This window comes from Carassius gibelio, chromosome A8, assembly GCF_023724105.1.
Source record: "Carassius gibelio isolate Cgi1373 ecotype wild population from Czech Republic chromosome A8, carGib1.2-hapl.c, whole genome shotgun sequence".
In the NCBI taxonomy this organism is placed as follows: Eukaryota; Metazoa; Chordata; class Actinopteri; order Cypriniformes; family Cyprinidae; genus Carassius; species Carassius gibelio.
In genome coordinates this window covers 23,946,359-23,959,837 of record NC_068378.1, presented here as the reverse complement: position 1 = coordinate 23,959,837, position 13,479 = coordinate 23,946,359, and the positions used below count along the sequence as shown (strand labels likewise).

The following is a 13,479-nucleotide window of genomic DNA, read 5'->3' as shown; positions in this document are numbered from 1 at the left end:
ATGCTTTTGATAGAAGTCTTGTGTGCTTACCAAGGCTTCATTTAAATACAGTAAAAACTGAAATCTTATGACATATTACTGCAATTTAACTGTTTTCTATTTGAATATATTTTCATTTATTCCTTTGATGTCAAAGGTGTATTTATAGCATCATTACTCCAGTCTTCAGTGTCACATGATCCTTCAGAAATCATTCTTATATGCTGATTTGCCGCTCAAGAAACATTGCTTGAAGACCTTGAAGTTTAAAACTAAAATATTTATTCTTAATTTGTTTGTCACAACTGTTAAAAGTAATACATTAAAATTATTACAAATTAATAAATAAAAAAATAAAAAATGTTAGTTTAAATATTTATTTCTAGGAAATGTATCAGTTAATTAGTCATTTAAATATTCTCTGCATATTAGGTTTGCATAAGAAAAAAGAAAAAATGACACACATCACCTTTAACATTCAGCTTCATGCATTTATTAAAAACAGCTGTCGCAGCTTCAATGAGAAATCCAAAGCCAAACCATTGAATTATTGAATAAAACATGAATTAATTTAATTAAAGAAAATTCTGCTGCACATCGCATTGAATTCTGTAGCCAGACACCTTAGCAAGTCCCGATCGAACGTGTCCGTCTCCCTCCAGCCAAACACAGGTTCATAAGTGCCACAGAGCCACTGGTTATAGAAACTAAAGCCCCTGTGCTGTTGTTGTATTCTCAACACGACCCTATGGATGAATTTTGAGGTTTTGTCAATAGCAGTTTCCCAGCCAGTCAGGTTCTCCTGTGTTTGTACACTCTGCCGAAGCTGATAAACTGATGTTGAGTACCTGGGCTTCATTCTACTTGTGCCAGCATACGTGTCAAACACGCTAATGTGCAAAAGCAACAGATCCAACATCAATAAAGTTGAAAAAAAATTATTTACAGGTGACAAGAAAGCCCAACTGCTGTCGATGCACATCGTGTCTGCTGATAAACACCTCTCCGGGAGACGAAAAAGTGCTGATTTGAACTTTTACCAAATAATATCTTAGAAGCTTTGTAGTTTGAGTTTATCCCCAGAATTATGTGGATGAGTCACCGGCAGAGGCGTGGGGGAGACGAGATTAACAGGACGTTAGCGGGAGAATGATTGACAGCAGGACATTTCTCAGCATCTCCTCCAGCGCAGATGTGTCACCGATGCTGAGCGGAGAACGGAACTCCGTCGGGCGATTCTGACAGAAACATCTGTCTCCCCAACTGCTGTTCTGTTCTCCTCCCAGCCGTAGAAGTTTCTCTGAAAGTTTTGCGCATTACCCGATGAGCATCAGAACGAGTCACTTCCTAGTCTGAATGTTCCCATTGAGAACAGGTGCTAAGGACACTCTCTAAATCACGCCTCTAAACAACTGCTCATCATTATGATTTATGGTGAGCAGACGTCCCATTTCAAACGTCCTTGTTTTTTATTAAGTGTTCAAAATGTAAAAAAGTAACTTGTTTGCTAGATATTACACATTAAAGTTAAAAAAAATATATTTCTTTACATAGAGTTTGCCATTTCAATTTTAATTTTTTGTTTTAGAAAGAGTAAATAACTCACTAGACAGAAGTAAATTAAGAAAATTAAGACTTTCATACTTTCATGTCTGAAACTGTCTGTCTGAATTTGATGGGAGTTTATAATAATATTTAATAACAGACTTTGACAAATCTGAGCACAGTTTGTGATAGTAGGTAAGACACATCTATAAATAACATGAGTGTTGTTGGCCAAGGAACATGTTTACTAAATGAAAATACACACTGTATGTGAAAAAATAATGTTTTGTTTTTAACAATAATGTGTGATAGAGAGCATAAAAGTAACTCTTTTACATTTTGAACACCAAATAAAAAATGGGGTCGGTGACCAAGGATGCATTTATTTGATCAAATACAGTAAAAATTTTAATATTGTGTTTTCTATTTTGAATATATTTTAAAATGTAATTTATTCATGAGATGCAAGGCTGAATTTTCAGCATCAATGTCACATGATCCTATGATGTTTTATTTTCTGGATCCTTTAGAAAAGTTCTGAAGAACAGAATTTATTTCTAATAGAAAAAATAATGCATCCTTGCGTTTTTTTTTTTTGTTTTTTTTTTGACAGTCTACATTTGGCATGGTCAAAGTACACAAAACATCTTAATTCAGAATTAAAAACACTGGAAATTTAAGTACCACCTTTCAGCTGAACATATCCCCTTTTTTCGTTTCAGAAATCTGTTCACGTTATTACAAAGCGAGGAAAGGAACTTATAGTTTCTTTTCGTCTTTTAAAAAGCACTTTAAAACCCATCATTAAGAGCAATCAGGCTGATAGCTGGCCTATTTTAACCAGTCATTTTGTGAAAAATCATGTCTGCTGACATCAGTCTAACAGCAGCTCTTGACAAATGAGTCTGCCCTTCTGACTGACCAAGTCTCGCCATTTAATGATCAGCTTTTACTTCCTCCCGTCTCTCTGCAGGTTGTAGGAGTTTTCATCTGGTTTGGTGTGATGCCACCACACACCATTGTGGACTATGACGAGCAGCGGCCGCCCAATCCAGAGTTGGCGCGTGGCATCCTGAAGTGTGACATGTCTGATTTGTCTCTCATCTGTTGCCTGAGCTACAGTATCGTGCTGATGGTCACGTGCACTGTGTATGCAGTCAAGAGCCGAGGTGTGCCTGAGACCTTCAATGAAGCTAAACCCATCGGCTTCACCATGTACACCACCTGCATCGTCTGGCTGGCATTTGTGCCTATTTTCTTTGGCACAGCACAGTCCACTGAGAAGGTGAGGTGTTTATTATAATGGGATTCATTATTAATGTTGGTAAACAAGTAGTTTCACCAAAAATGTAAAGCATTAACTTGTGTCATTTTGTTTTAAAGAAATTATGTATTGGATTGAGCAGGGATGCATTACATTAAAAAGTGATAGTACATTAAATGTTAACAAAAAAACATTAAATGTTACAAAATATTTCTATTTCAGATAAATGCTGTTCTTTCAAACTTCTGTTCATCAAAGAATCCTGAAATAATAAAACATATCGCATTTCACCAAAAAATATTACGTAGCATAACTGTTTAAACACAAAAATTCAGCGTTGTCATCACATGAATAAATTAAATTTTTAAATATATAAAAATATTTAATTACAGTTAAATAGTTTTTCTGTGTTATTGATCAAATAAATGCAGGCTTCGAGAACACAAGAGACTTCCTTTAAAAACAATGTAATACATTTTTATTTATTTTTTTGCATATGACACTTATTTAAAAAACATAAAAAAAATCTAACCCACTCACTTTCGAATGGTATTGTATAAAGTGACAAAAATGCCATATAATCTGGATTCATGCACTATATTCCACATATTCTGAAATAATAATAATAACTTTAATAATAATAGCTTTTGTGATGAACATACTGATATTTAAGTTGAATTTTAATATTCTTTCTCTCAATTTGCACATATTCAGACTTTGCCCGCTAACACTTCTTGCTTGATTTGATTTGTAACTGAACATGATGCACCAAGTTTGAACATGCAGCAGTGCAAATGAGATCTTTAGGATGGTTTTGAGGTTGAACTTGACCTCATTCATCACATGCTAGTAAAAAGCCTCCTCAGAAGTGATTCTAGTGCTGTTTTAGGAGAGGAGCACACTCTTAAAAAGAAAGAATCTTTATATGGTTCCATAAAGAACCTTTAAAGGGATAGTTCACCCACAAATGAAAATTCAAAAATCATTTATTCACCCTCATGTCATTCCAAACCTGTATAAATTGCTTTCAATCTTCAAAATATCTTCTTCTATGTTCAACATAAGAAAGCAACTCATACAGGTTTGGAACGACATGAGGGTGAGTAAATGATGACAGAATTTTCTGTTTTGGGTCAACTATCCCTTTAACATCCATGGAACCTTTTCATTCCACAAAGGTTCTTTATAATGAAAAAAAAAATATATATATATAAATATATATGTTGCCAGTCGTTTCTGTTACTGTTTTTTTACTGTAATGAAAGCTGTATTCTCCGACAGTGAGAAATTTTATGAGCTATTAATACTTTTTTCATACTTTCAAAATGGGACAGAGAGCAATACTACACATTAACGTTTCACATGTCGCCTTCTCCATCTTCAAAACACAATATATAGCAATGCAACACCATCTCTCTGTGAAACAACTTGTTTTTCCACCACAATGTGTTCTCACAGTTCTGCAGCAATCCATCAACAAAAGAGCGGCGCTTAGTCACTGTTTAAGTCCTTTTAAGTAGAAAATTATGTGAAATGAAATCATTTCAGTATGAAGGCATTGAAGTAAGCAACAACCTGCCCGGTTCACGATAACAAGTCCAAGTTGTATTGCTCACAGTTTTTTTTTTTTTTTTTTGAAGAGGCCTTTGATATGGCAGACATTGAAAGGGATGAGATGAGAAAAAAAAACACATTTCATTTCTCCCCTTTATCGCCGAAAGACACACCATGACACAGAGACAAAGACTCTTCCGCCCACCAATGAGGTTCTGGGGGTTGACTGTGGGACGAGGTTGATAACAGGAGTGTTTTGAAGACAATGTCAACCCATCTTAATAAAGCCAGAAGCCTCGTCAGCGGGAATTAGGAATTAGAGCATTAGTTATTGCTACATAGATTAAACAAATCAGGTTTATACTGTGTGTGCTGTTTCCTGGGGAATGCTCTTGGGTGGGAAGGTGCTCTTTTATTTGCCTTGGCAGCTACATACAGTATATGTAATTTTTGATGCATTGCCATGGCCAGTCCAAAGGAAGATTTTATTGCTAAAAGGATGCACAGGAGGCTTTAAGAGTTATTTCATTCAAGCATCACATTAGATTTATATTTCAGTTCATTTTAGGAAAACAAATGATAGTTGACACAAATTAAGAGCTATAAAATTAACGTGGAGACCATTAATGCACCATTTTTTAAAAGTTCAGGGTTAGTAAGATATCTTTCTGAAAGGAATTCATATTTTTGTTCAGCAAGGATGCATTCTATTGATCAAAAGTGACAGTAAAGCCATTTTTAATGTTATAAGATTTCTATTTCAAATGAATGCTATTCTTTTGAACGTTCTATTCAAGCAAAAGTCCATCTCCAATTTCCATCATGATTTCCACAAAAATATTAAGCAACTCAACTGTTTTTAATATTGATAAGAAATGAGAAAAATGATTTCTGAAGGATCATGTGACACTGAATATTAGTAATGGTTTATGACTGAAAATTCAGCTTTGCATCATAAGAATAAATTCGATTTTTAACTATATTGAGATAGAAGACAGTTATTTTAAATCGTAATATTATTTCACAAGCCTTGGTGAGTGTAAGAGACCTAAAGACATCAAACTTTTAAATAGTAATATATAATAATTATGATTAATAATTGTAAGAATTAAGTTTATTAAATAATAATTATTAATGAAATATTTTTTTGGAATTACATAAATTTTAACTGCTATTTCATTGTTAGTTCATGTTTGACTAATGTAAAAAATGTTATCATTTTAATTATTACTTGGCATTTAAATATTATGATTATGAAAAAATACTTATATGTTACATGTTATATGTTTTTTGTCAGATGAAAAATCAAGACTATGTTGCACAGTGACAACTGAGCTGTTAAAGCAATCTTATTTGTCATGTTATCTTTATTTTATTTTGGGGAGTAGCATCACATTTTCACTCTAACATATCCTGCGAAGATCTGAGATGATTCTGATGATCTTTTGATCTGTAACTCTTGACCTTTTATTTCCTGCGTTTTGATGTAGATGTTCATTCAGACGACGACGCTGACCGTGTCCATGAGTCTGAGTGCCTCTGTGTCTCTGGGGATGCTCTACATACCAAAAGTCTATGTCATCATCTTGCACCCGGAGCAGAACGTGCAGAAGCGCAAGCGCAGCTTTAAGGCTGTTGTCCAAGCCGCCACCATGTCCTCACGCCTCTCGCAGAAATCCATCAATGACAAGCAGAACGGAGGGACCAAGATCGAGCCAGACAGGACGCAATAGCAGGTAACAGCCACTCTCAGGAGTCTGTCCTGAATCTCCTGAGATACCATTAAAATCTAGAAGAATGCTACAGATAAATCAACCCGTTACTATTTAGAATTATTAGCTTATATACATTTTACATATAAAAACATATTCCTTTACAACTAACTGAAATAACTTTTAAATGTTTGTTTTAATATTTGTTTTAGTTAATGATAATAACCCTGCATGCAGAACCTTTTTATTTTATTTTATTACTTTAAGAAATCAGATCAAATTAATTTTTATATCGGTTTTAGTTTTACTTGAGTTTTAGCCTTTATTCATTTTATTTCTAATTGTTTATCTTAGTAATTCAAGTTAAACAAAAAATAATAATAATAATTAACCTTACATGAAATAAGTTTGTTTTTCTTCTAATATTTTTATTCTATTTATTTATTTATTATTATTATTTTATATAACCCTGTAAATAATAGAAGAACCTCTTTGGATTTTTAATTTAAAGGTCCCATGACATGGATTATTTCCTTTTCTTTAAATGCTTTTTAATGTTTCCTTATGTGTATTTATATTGTTAGTATGATTTTTACATTTAAAATTTAGAAATAAAAAGCATTTTTAGATCCTGATATTAGCCCTCTGGCTTGAATGCTCTGCTTGAAGGGGCGTGTCTGCTGTGAGACTCCGAGTAAACCACAACTGTTGTGATTGGCTGACATCTTTGCATTCGAAATGCATATTACATGTGAAACCCCTCTCAAATATATATATATATATATATATATATATATATATATTTATTTACTATTACAGCTGTCGAGATTAACGAATCGTGGAAGTGTTGATTATATAATTATTTTTTCAATCTTTTCCCCATCACATGAAAGGCTGCAGTGATGAGCATTGAGTAGACAGAATCTGTTTATCGCGTGGATGCAGTGATCTCGTCATTATTGCAACACGTTTTCTTTCACAAAATGCTTTCACCACAGCTAACAGCAAACACATGAACACAGTAAGAGCTGCATAACAGCGTCATTCATTGTAACGGCAGTTTAGGCAAGTGTGCAGATATACTCGCAATGTGTAACAGCTCCGGAAAAAAGCGAGCGTTCTTTGATCGCTCTCTGTAGTTAAATCACAATTTAAATAACAGATTTGTTTCATGCTACTAAGAGAAACAATGTGAAGTTGATCATTTAGTCACTGGCTTGATTCACTGATGCATAAACAGTATTAAACGATTTAGAAAGAAAGTCTGTGTGAACTTGAATGATTAGCTACACATCAGAAATCACTGATCACAGATCAGGCATTAATGAACACTGTTACTCACTGTTTGTGCTGGTGCTGTCGAATCCATATCATAAAAGTCTGTTTGAAATGCCTGTGCTGAATTATATGTAAATATTTGGGCGGGCAAAGCAGAGAAAGGGGAGGTAACAATTCTCGTTACAATGTCACAACGAGGAGATTCAAGATCAGACCGTTTGAGCTTCCATTTTCTCAAAGGCAGAGAAAGATAGAAAAATCTCAATTTACACCGATTCAAATTTCTAGAAACTTGGGGACCATATACAGGCTAGGGGAACTCATATTAATGTTAAAAAACCTCAGAAAGTGAAATTTTCATGTCATAGGACCTTTAAATGATCAGATTTTCAGACAAAAAAAGGTAAAAAGAAAACAAAAACAAGACTTTAGTCAGGGAAGTGCTAGTCTCACGTAGCCAGTCCTTTAGGCTGAAGGTCTGGAATTCATGGCAGCTTTCATTGGCCAAGGCCCGCCCATGAGGCCGTTTGATTGACATGTCAAACAACCAATCCCAGTTTGTTTTGTTCTGCGTCATGTTTTGGGGCGTGGAAACGGTGTGCAAATCTATCTGACATATTTTAAAGATTCTATGTGGCAAACATAAAATATTTCACATGCTTTTGAAAATCCAGCGTTTGGTTGATCCTGATAAGCGCTCGTTGTCACAATTGTAAACACAATTGCTTTCCTCTTTAGTGATGGGGTTTAGTGGGTTAAAAAGCGCCACAAACACGTCTCGCGGAATTCCTGTAGAATTCAACCAATCCGATGACAACTTTGACACTCCTGAAGTGTTTCCACTTTTGCGTCCCATATGCATCGGACGTTCAGCCATCAGTTTGTGGGCGAGACGTCTGAGGTCCTGAGTCTTGGGTAGTGCCATATTGAATGACATTACATGTGATGTGCCATTATTGTGACAGGAATAAAATGAAGCCATGAGGAATAGAAGTAAAGTGCATTCTATGGATTGTACTGTTGTTTAACAATACGGTACCAATTGTTCAGCTGAAGAAATTACTTTTCGAACATGACTTTCAGTAGTCAAAAACTCCAGAAAACAGTTTTGAAAGTTGCATGAGGCATGTCTAGAGACTACAATATTATAATGTTGTAACTAGAAGCCATCTAGCATAACAACCAATAAACTGCATAGCAATGCACTTAAACATTCAGAACACTTTAATACTAGCAAAGCTGCCAACTACCCACAACACCCTAGCATTTTCTTTTATGCTGTGTTTGGTTTCTGCTGTGAAGTCATATTTGCTGAAACTTGCTCTTGTGAACTTTTATGCCCTCAAATGTCTTATAGTTGGAGATCTACTAAGAAATACTGCTCTGTAATATATTTCATTGAAATAAACTGTCTTCAATGCTTCCAAGATGGGATTGTTAGGGAACTCAAGGTGTCCTGAATCCTTTTACGTGAGTTGTATTGACTGCCCCCTTTACATTTTGATATCCATAACATCTCCCTCTCTCTCTCCTTCTTTTAAATGGCAGTGAACTGCTTTTGGGTTTATTTTCCACTTGTTCTCTATCTCTGCAGCACACATTTGCTCCTCAATACATGCAGTTTGAAGCAGCACATCTCATTACTTCCTTATTACTGAGCCTTTGGAAGCAAAAATTCACTAAGCCTGCACAAAATTCTTGAAATGATGCTTGTTGATATGGATATTTCTCTGCGCTGGAACAATATTTGGGTGCACAAGCGAAGAAACTGGAAGCAGAAAATAAATTATGGAAAGCATGTGGATAGACGTGCAGCGAATATGATTATTGTATGAATGAATTTATTAATAAAACAAATGCTAAATGATTCTGTTATATATTTTGAATGCTATTTTCCTCTTCCCCTTGTAGTTACTAAAAGCGTATGTCATTTTGCCATGTGACAACTAGCCCTGGTGACCTTTCTTTTTATATTTATGATTTTATTTAATTAGTGGATATATCATTCAACATTATGGTTCAGTAAGATATACGTGTTCTATTTTAATATATTTTTACATTTATTTATTCATGTTATGCAAAGCTGAACTTACAGCAACCATTATTCCAATATTTTAGAGAAACTGTAATACATTTGATGCATAGAAAGTTATAAATAGCAGCATTAATTTGAAATAGAAATCTTTTGTAACATTATAAATGTCATTGCTGTCACTTTTTAAAAATTTTGTGCATCCTTGCTGAATAAAAATATAAATTTCCTTAAAAAATAATAATAATCATGCTGACCCAAAACCTTTGAATGGTTGTTTGTCTATTGAAATCCCATTAGATTATACACATGTAGCTTCACAGAGGGTTAATATTAGATATGATTTACATTTTAAAGCTGTTTACATATAATGGTATTTCTTTAACAGTACAAGAGCAGATTGGTAACTTCACTGACCCCAAAGCACCATATAGTGCTGAACTGTGCGTTCAGTCTTTTCAGAAACAAACGCTAGCACAAATCATCAGTTTGACAGTTGATTGACAGTAATAAACAGTGATCTGTCTGTTGTTAGCTGCGTTGATCTCTGAAGAGAAGAGTTAGCATGCTCTCACATTTGCCCTATCGCTCCTGCGCCCTTAAAAACAGAATTTTACCCCCGGCTACATGCAGACAGACAGTTTCTCATGCCAGTACAGGGTAAATCATACTGGACAAAAAGGCATCTGCCCTCATTGTATAGACACGTACAGTCTCTTGTGTCTTTTACTGTTCTTGTGAATAAGTTAAAGTAGTTTTCATTAACTTTTTCCAGTTGTTAAATGATTGTTATTTTAATGGTAAAAGACTCAAAAACATATTAACTGGTTAATAGTAAGTTCCCCCTCAATATACGGTGAAAAACTCTTTTTTTGGAAGTGAAAAGAATGTATCATTTGCAGTGAAAAAAAAAAGTACATAATTTTTTTCATTAAAATAACCTCATTCAGACTACCTCCGTTGACCCCTCGCAAACAAGATTTTAAAAGGCATATCATTACAAATGTAGTGTTTTTATACATCATACAAATGTCATATTTCCTCTGCCTGAAGCAAGGTTTTGATAGTATTCCCTTACTGCTATCAAAAATGATGTCAAATCATAACTGCCGTCTATTGATGTAACCGTGAGAAGACTGTATTTGCCTTCAATAGAAAATGCTGCATTCATGGGAAATTTGACCAAAACCCTTAAGGGCTTGAGTAGTAAAGGAAAAACACCCACTTCCACCACAAGAACCATTTGTGTGTGTTTTCTTGTCGAAGGAGCATTCAGCAGCGTGATAAAAACAAAAAGCAAACAAAATAAAAAACAGCAAGGCTCTATTCAAAGGAGACACCAATCTATCATCCGTGGGTGTTGCTTACATCTATCTATCTCTCTCTCTATCTATCTGTCTGTCTGTCTGTCTATCATTCTCTCTTACTTTTTAGCTATCCATATATAGCTATCATTCTATTTATATATCTATTGGCCATCAACAGTGAAAAATGCTTTTTTTTGCTGGTTTATTTGCAGTATCTGCAAACAGAATCATACTAACAAGGCAATCTTTGCTGGTTGGTTTGGGGCTGTTTATGTTTTTTTTTTTTTTTGCAGACAGTTTGTCTCTTTTTTGATGTACAGTCTTTGTAGCATCCCTTTAAAGTGCAACCTACCGTCCTACTTTTTTGCTGAGTGTTGCTGAGTTTCTCATATTCACAGATCTGTCTTTGTACTTACAGGTGCCCCTTGGAACATCTGTGTGGATCTCAAATCACTGAGGAACAGTATCAAAGGGAGAGTTTTGCTGTGTTGTATTTTGAGATGCCAGGTGAGGACGTTAATAAAGCCGATGTTTCTGACTGTGAAAGACGAATCGCTAACACTGCGAACAGAAAATACTTTATTGAGCATCTTTGTCAAACACTTGAAAGCGCATCATAGATAGAATGTGTCCGAAAGCTTTTCTCATCCAGAGGATCTTTGCGGATAGCACAATGCGATTTGGAAAAATCTCTTTGTCCCAGTTTAACCTCAGAAAGAGTATTGTGTAGTTATTGCGGTAAGGTTTTAGCATGAGACATTTACAGCGGTGCACTTTTGGACTTTTGCACTGACCAAGTAAAAAAAAAAATTATTGAAAGACAACCAGATTTAATAAATTTAAAGATCTTGACTGACCCTGAAGAAAAACTCTTCTCACCTTTAACAGTTCAGCAAAGCCATTGCTTTATCAGCTCAAAATACACATTTTTATTTCAGAATGTATTAGACACTATTTAGAGTCAGTTGAGTATTTGATAGCTTTGTGCATCGTATGTATCTAATATTAATTTAAATTATTCTAACTAGGTGTTATTAATTAGCTCTTCTATTTATTTATTTTTTCAAATAATGTATTTGTTTATCTAATGTCCATGATTGATCTCTTTGGCCAAAGATATGTGGGTGCTTTTATAAAGAAACCTGTAAGAACTAAATATCAATACAACATCCAGAATGCACCATGTTAAAGAATCGTGTACAGTTTAACTTGTTTAACATTTTAAGTAGAGGAATTTCCAGAAGGTTAAATGGATGTAAGTATTATTTTGTGTGTTTTCCGAGACTGAAAATATGCATGGAAACTCTATCTGAAAAGTCTTATTATTTTACATATGTAACATGACTGCTGTGTTTTGCTAACATCACGTTACAGAAATGTAAGTTTATGTCTTTCTATTTTCTATTTTTTGTTACATCAGTGTTTGAGGATGTCCATATATTCTGCTGAGTTCATAATGCAACTCTACAACACTGGCTGTGTCTATAAAGATGTCATATTTGAAGAAGTATTGATGTTGACTGGTACAATCAATAATAGAAAGAGCAAAGTGATCAATTGTAATTAAAACTAAGTGTTGATGGTAAGATTAAAACGGAGTGCTGTTGGTAAGAAAGCTTTGCCACAATAGTTCCTACAAGAAATTAAAACAGTGGGACACCGTGCTGTGAATAAAACTCATTGTTTTCTGAATCTTTCAGTGTTTCTGTTTCCAAAAACCATTCAGTTAAGCCCTGCAGCAATGTTTGATACATAGAAAAGAAAATATATATGGTTGCGTGTGCTTTCCACGCATCCCTGAGAACAAAATAAATGATCATTGTTTTCTTTGCTTATGAAGATCTATAATGTGTTTTCTGTATATTTTGCACAGGCTCTCTGAGTTAGTGTATCCAAAATGAACATTGTATCATTAAACCCTTAAAACAAAAGGAGAATCCATATGCAAATACTCATTTTACCAAATCTTAATGATTGGTTGAAGTTTAGTCCAACTCACTGATTCATCACTCACAGTTTTAGTAACAGCACACGGTGAATAATAACATAATGATCTACAAAAGATTTAATGCACAATTCAAATGGACTCCTTTTATATTTTATGGTACATTTATGTTGCTTTTGAATCCTTTTTGGAACTTGAAAGCTTCCAATTCATTGCAATAGCATGGAAAAGAATGACATTTCATTATTTGGGTGAACTTCCTTTACAACTATCAAGTCAGATCTCAGTATAGTTCTTTCTTGTAACACTAGAGAACGATTCCCTTATTTGAATGTACGTTAACACATAATGGTCCAAGTTCTCATGCATTTTGCATGCACTACTATTGCATTGCCACATACAATGCACAAAAACACTTTACTTGGGTATAAATATTAATTTCTATTAAAGATAATCATTCTGTCCCTATTTACATAAGTGTTCAAATTATGAGTGACAGTATGTAGGTAACAAAAATAAATAAATAAACTCCATTCCTCCTGTAAAGATGGTGAATCTTTTTTTATTTTTACAACATATGATCTCTTTTTCTCTGTGTTCACACCAGATGAACCATTAGGTCATTTCCAGCACAGTTTACTTACAGTCTGAATGCCTTACAGTAACACTAGACCTAGATGACAGACTCGTCTACTGGAGGTGAAGAAATCATGACATCTGATCTTGGGGCAATAGGAGTCTAAACATAGGGTTTCTATAGAGAGACTGAAAGACTTGACAGAGTAAACATTCACCACAAAATGATCAGCTGCTCAAACATCAATCAGCCATCAGTCAGAAATATGGAATCATGACACATTTAC

General features: G+C 34.4%; 1 protein-coding gene across 2 annotated transcripts in view; it reads left to right on the top strand.

The window, feature by feature from the left end:
• The window catches only part of LOC128018950 (metabotropic glutamate receptor 6-like), a 42,714-nt gene extending 30,351 nt beyond the window's left edge, over nucleotides 1–12,363 (top strand). For both annotated transcript variants that reach the window (XM_052604852.1, XM_052604853.1), the window contains exons 9-11: nucleotides 2,498–2,809; nucleotides 5,833–6,078; nucleotides 11,090–12,363. In XM_052604852.1, the coding sequence (XP_052460812.1) occupies nucleotides 2,498–2,809; nucleotides 5,833–6,075 (555 nt within the window). In that variant the 3' untranslated portion in view covers nucleotides 6,076–6,078; nucleotides 11,090–12,363. The remainder of the gene's footprint in view (nucleotides 1–2,497; nucleotides 2,810–5,832; nucleotides 6,079–11,089) is intronic.
• The last annotated feature ends 1,116 nt before the right edge of the window (nucleotides 12,364–13,479 follow it).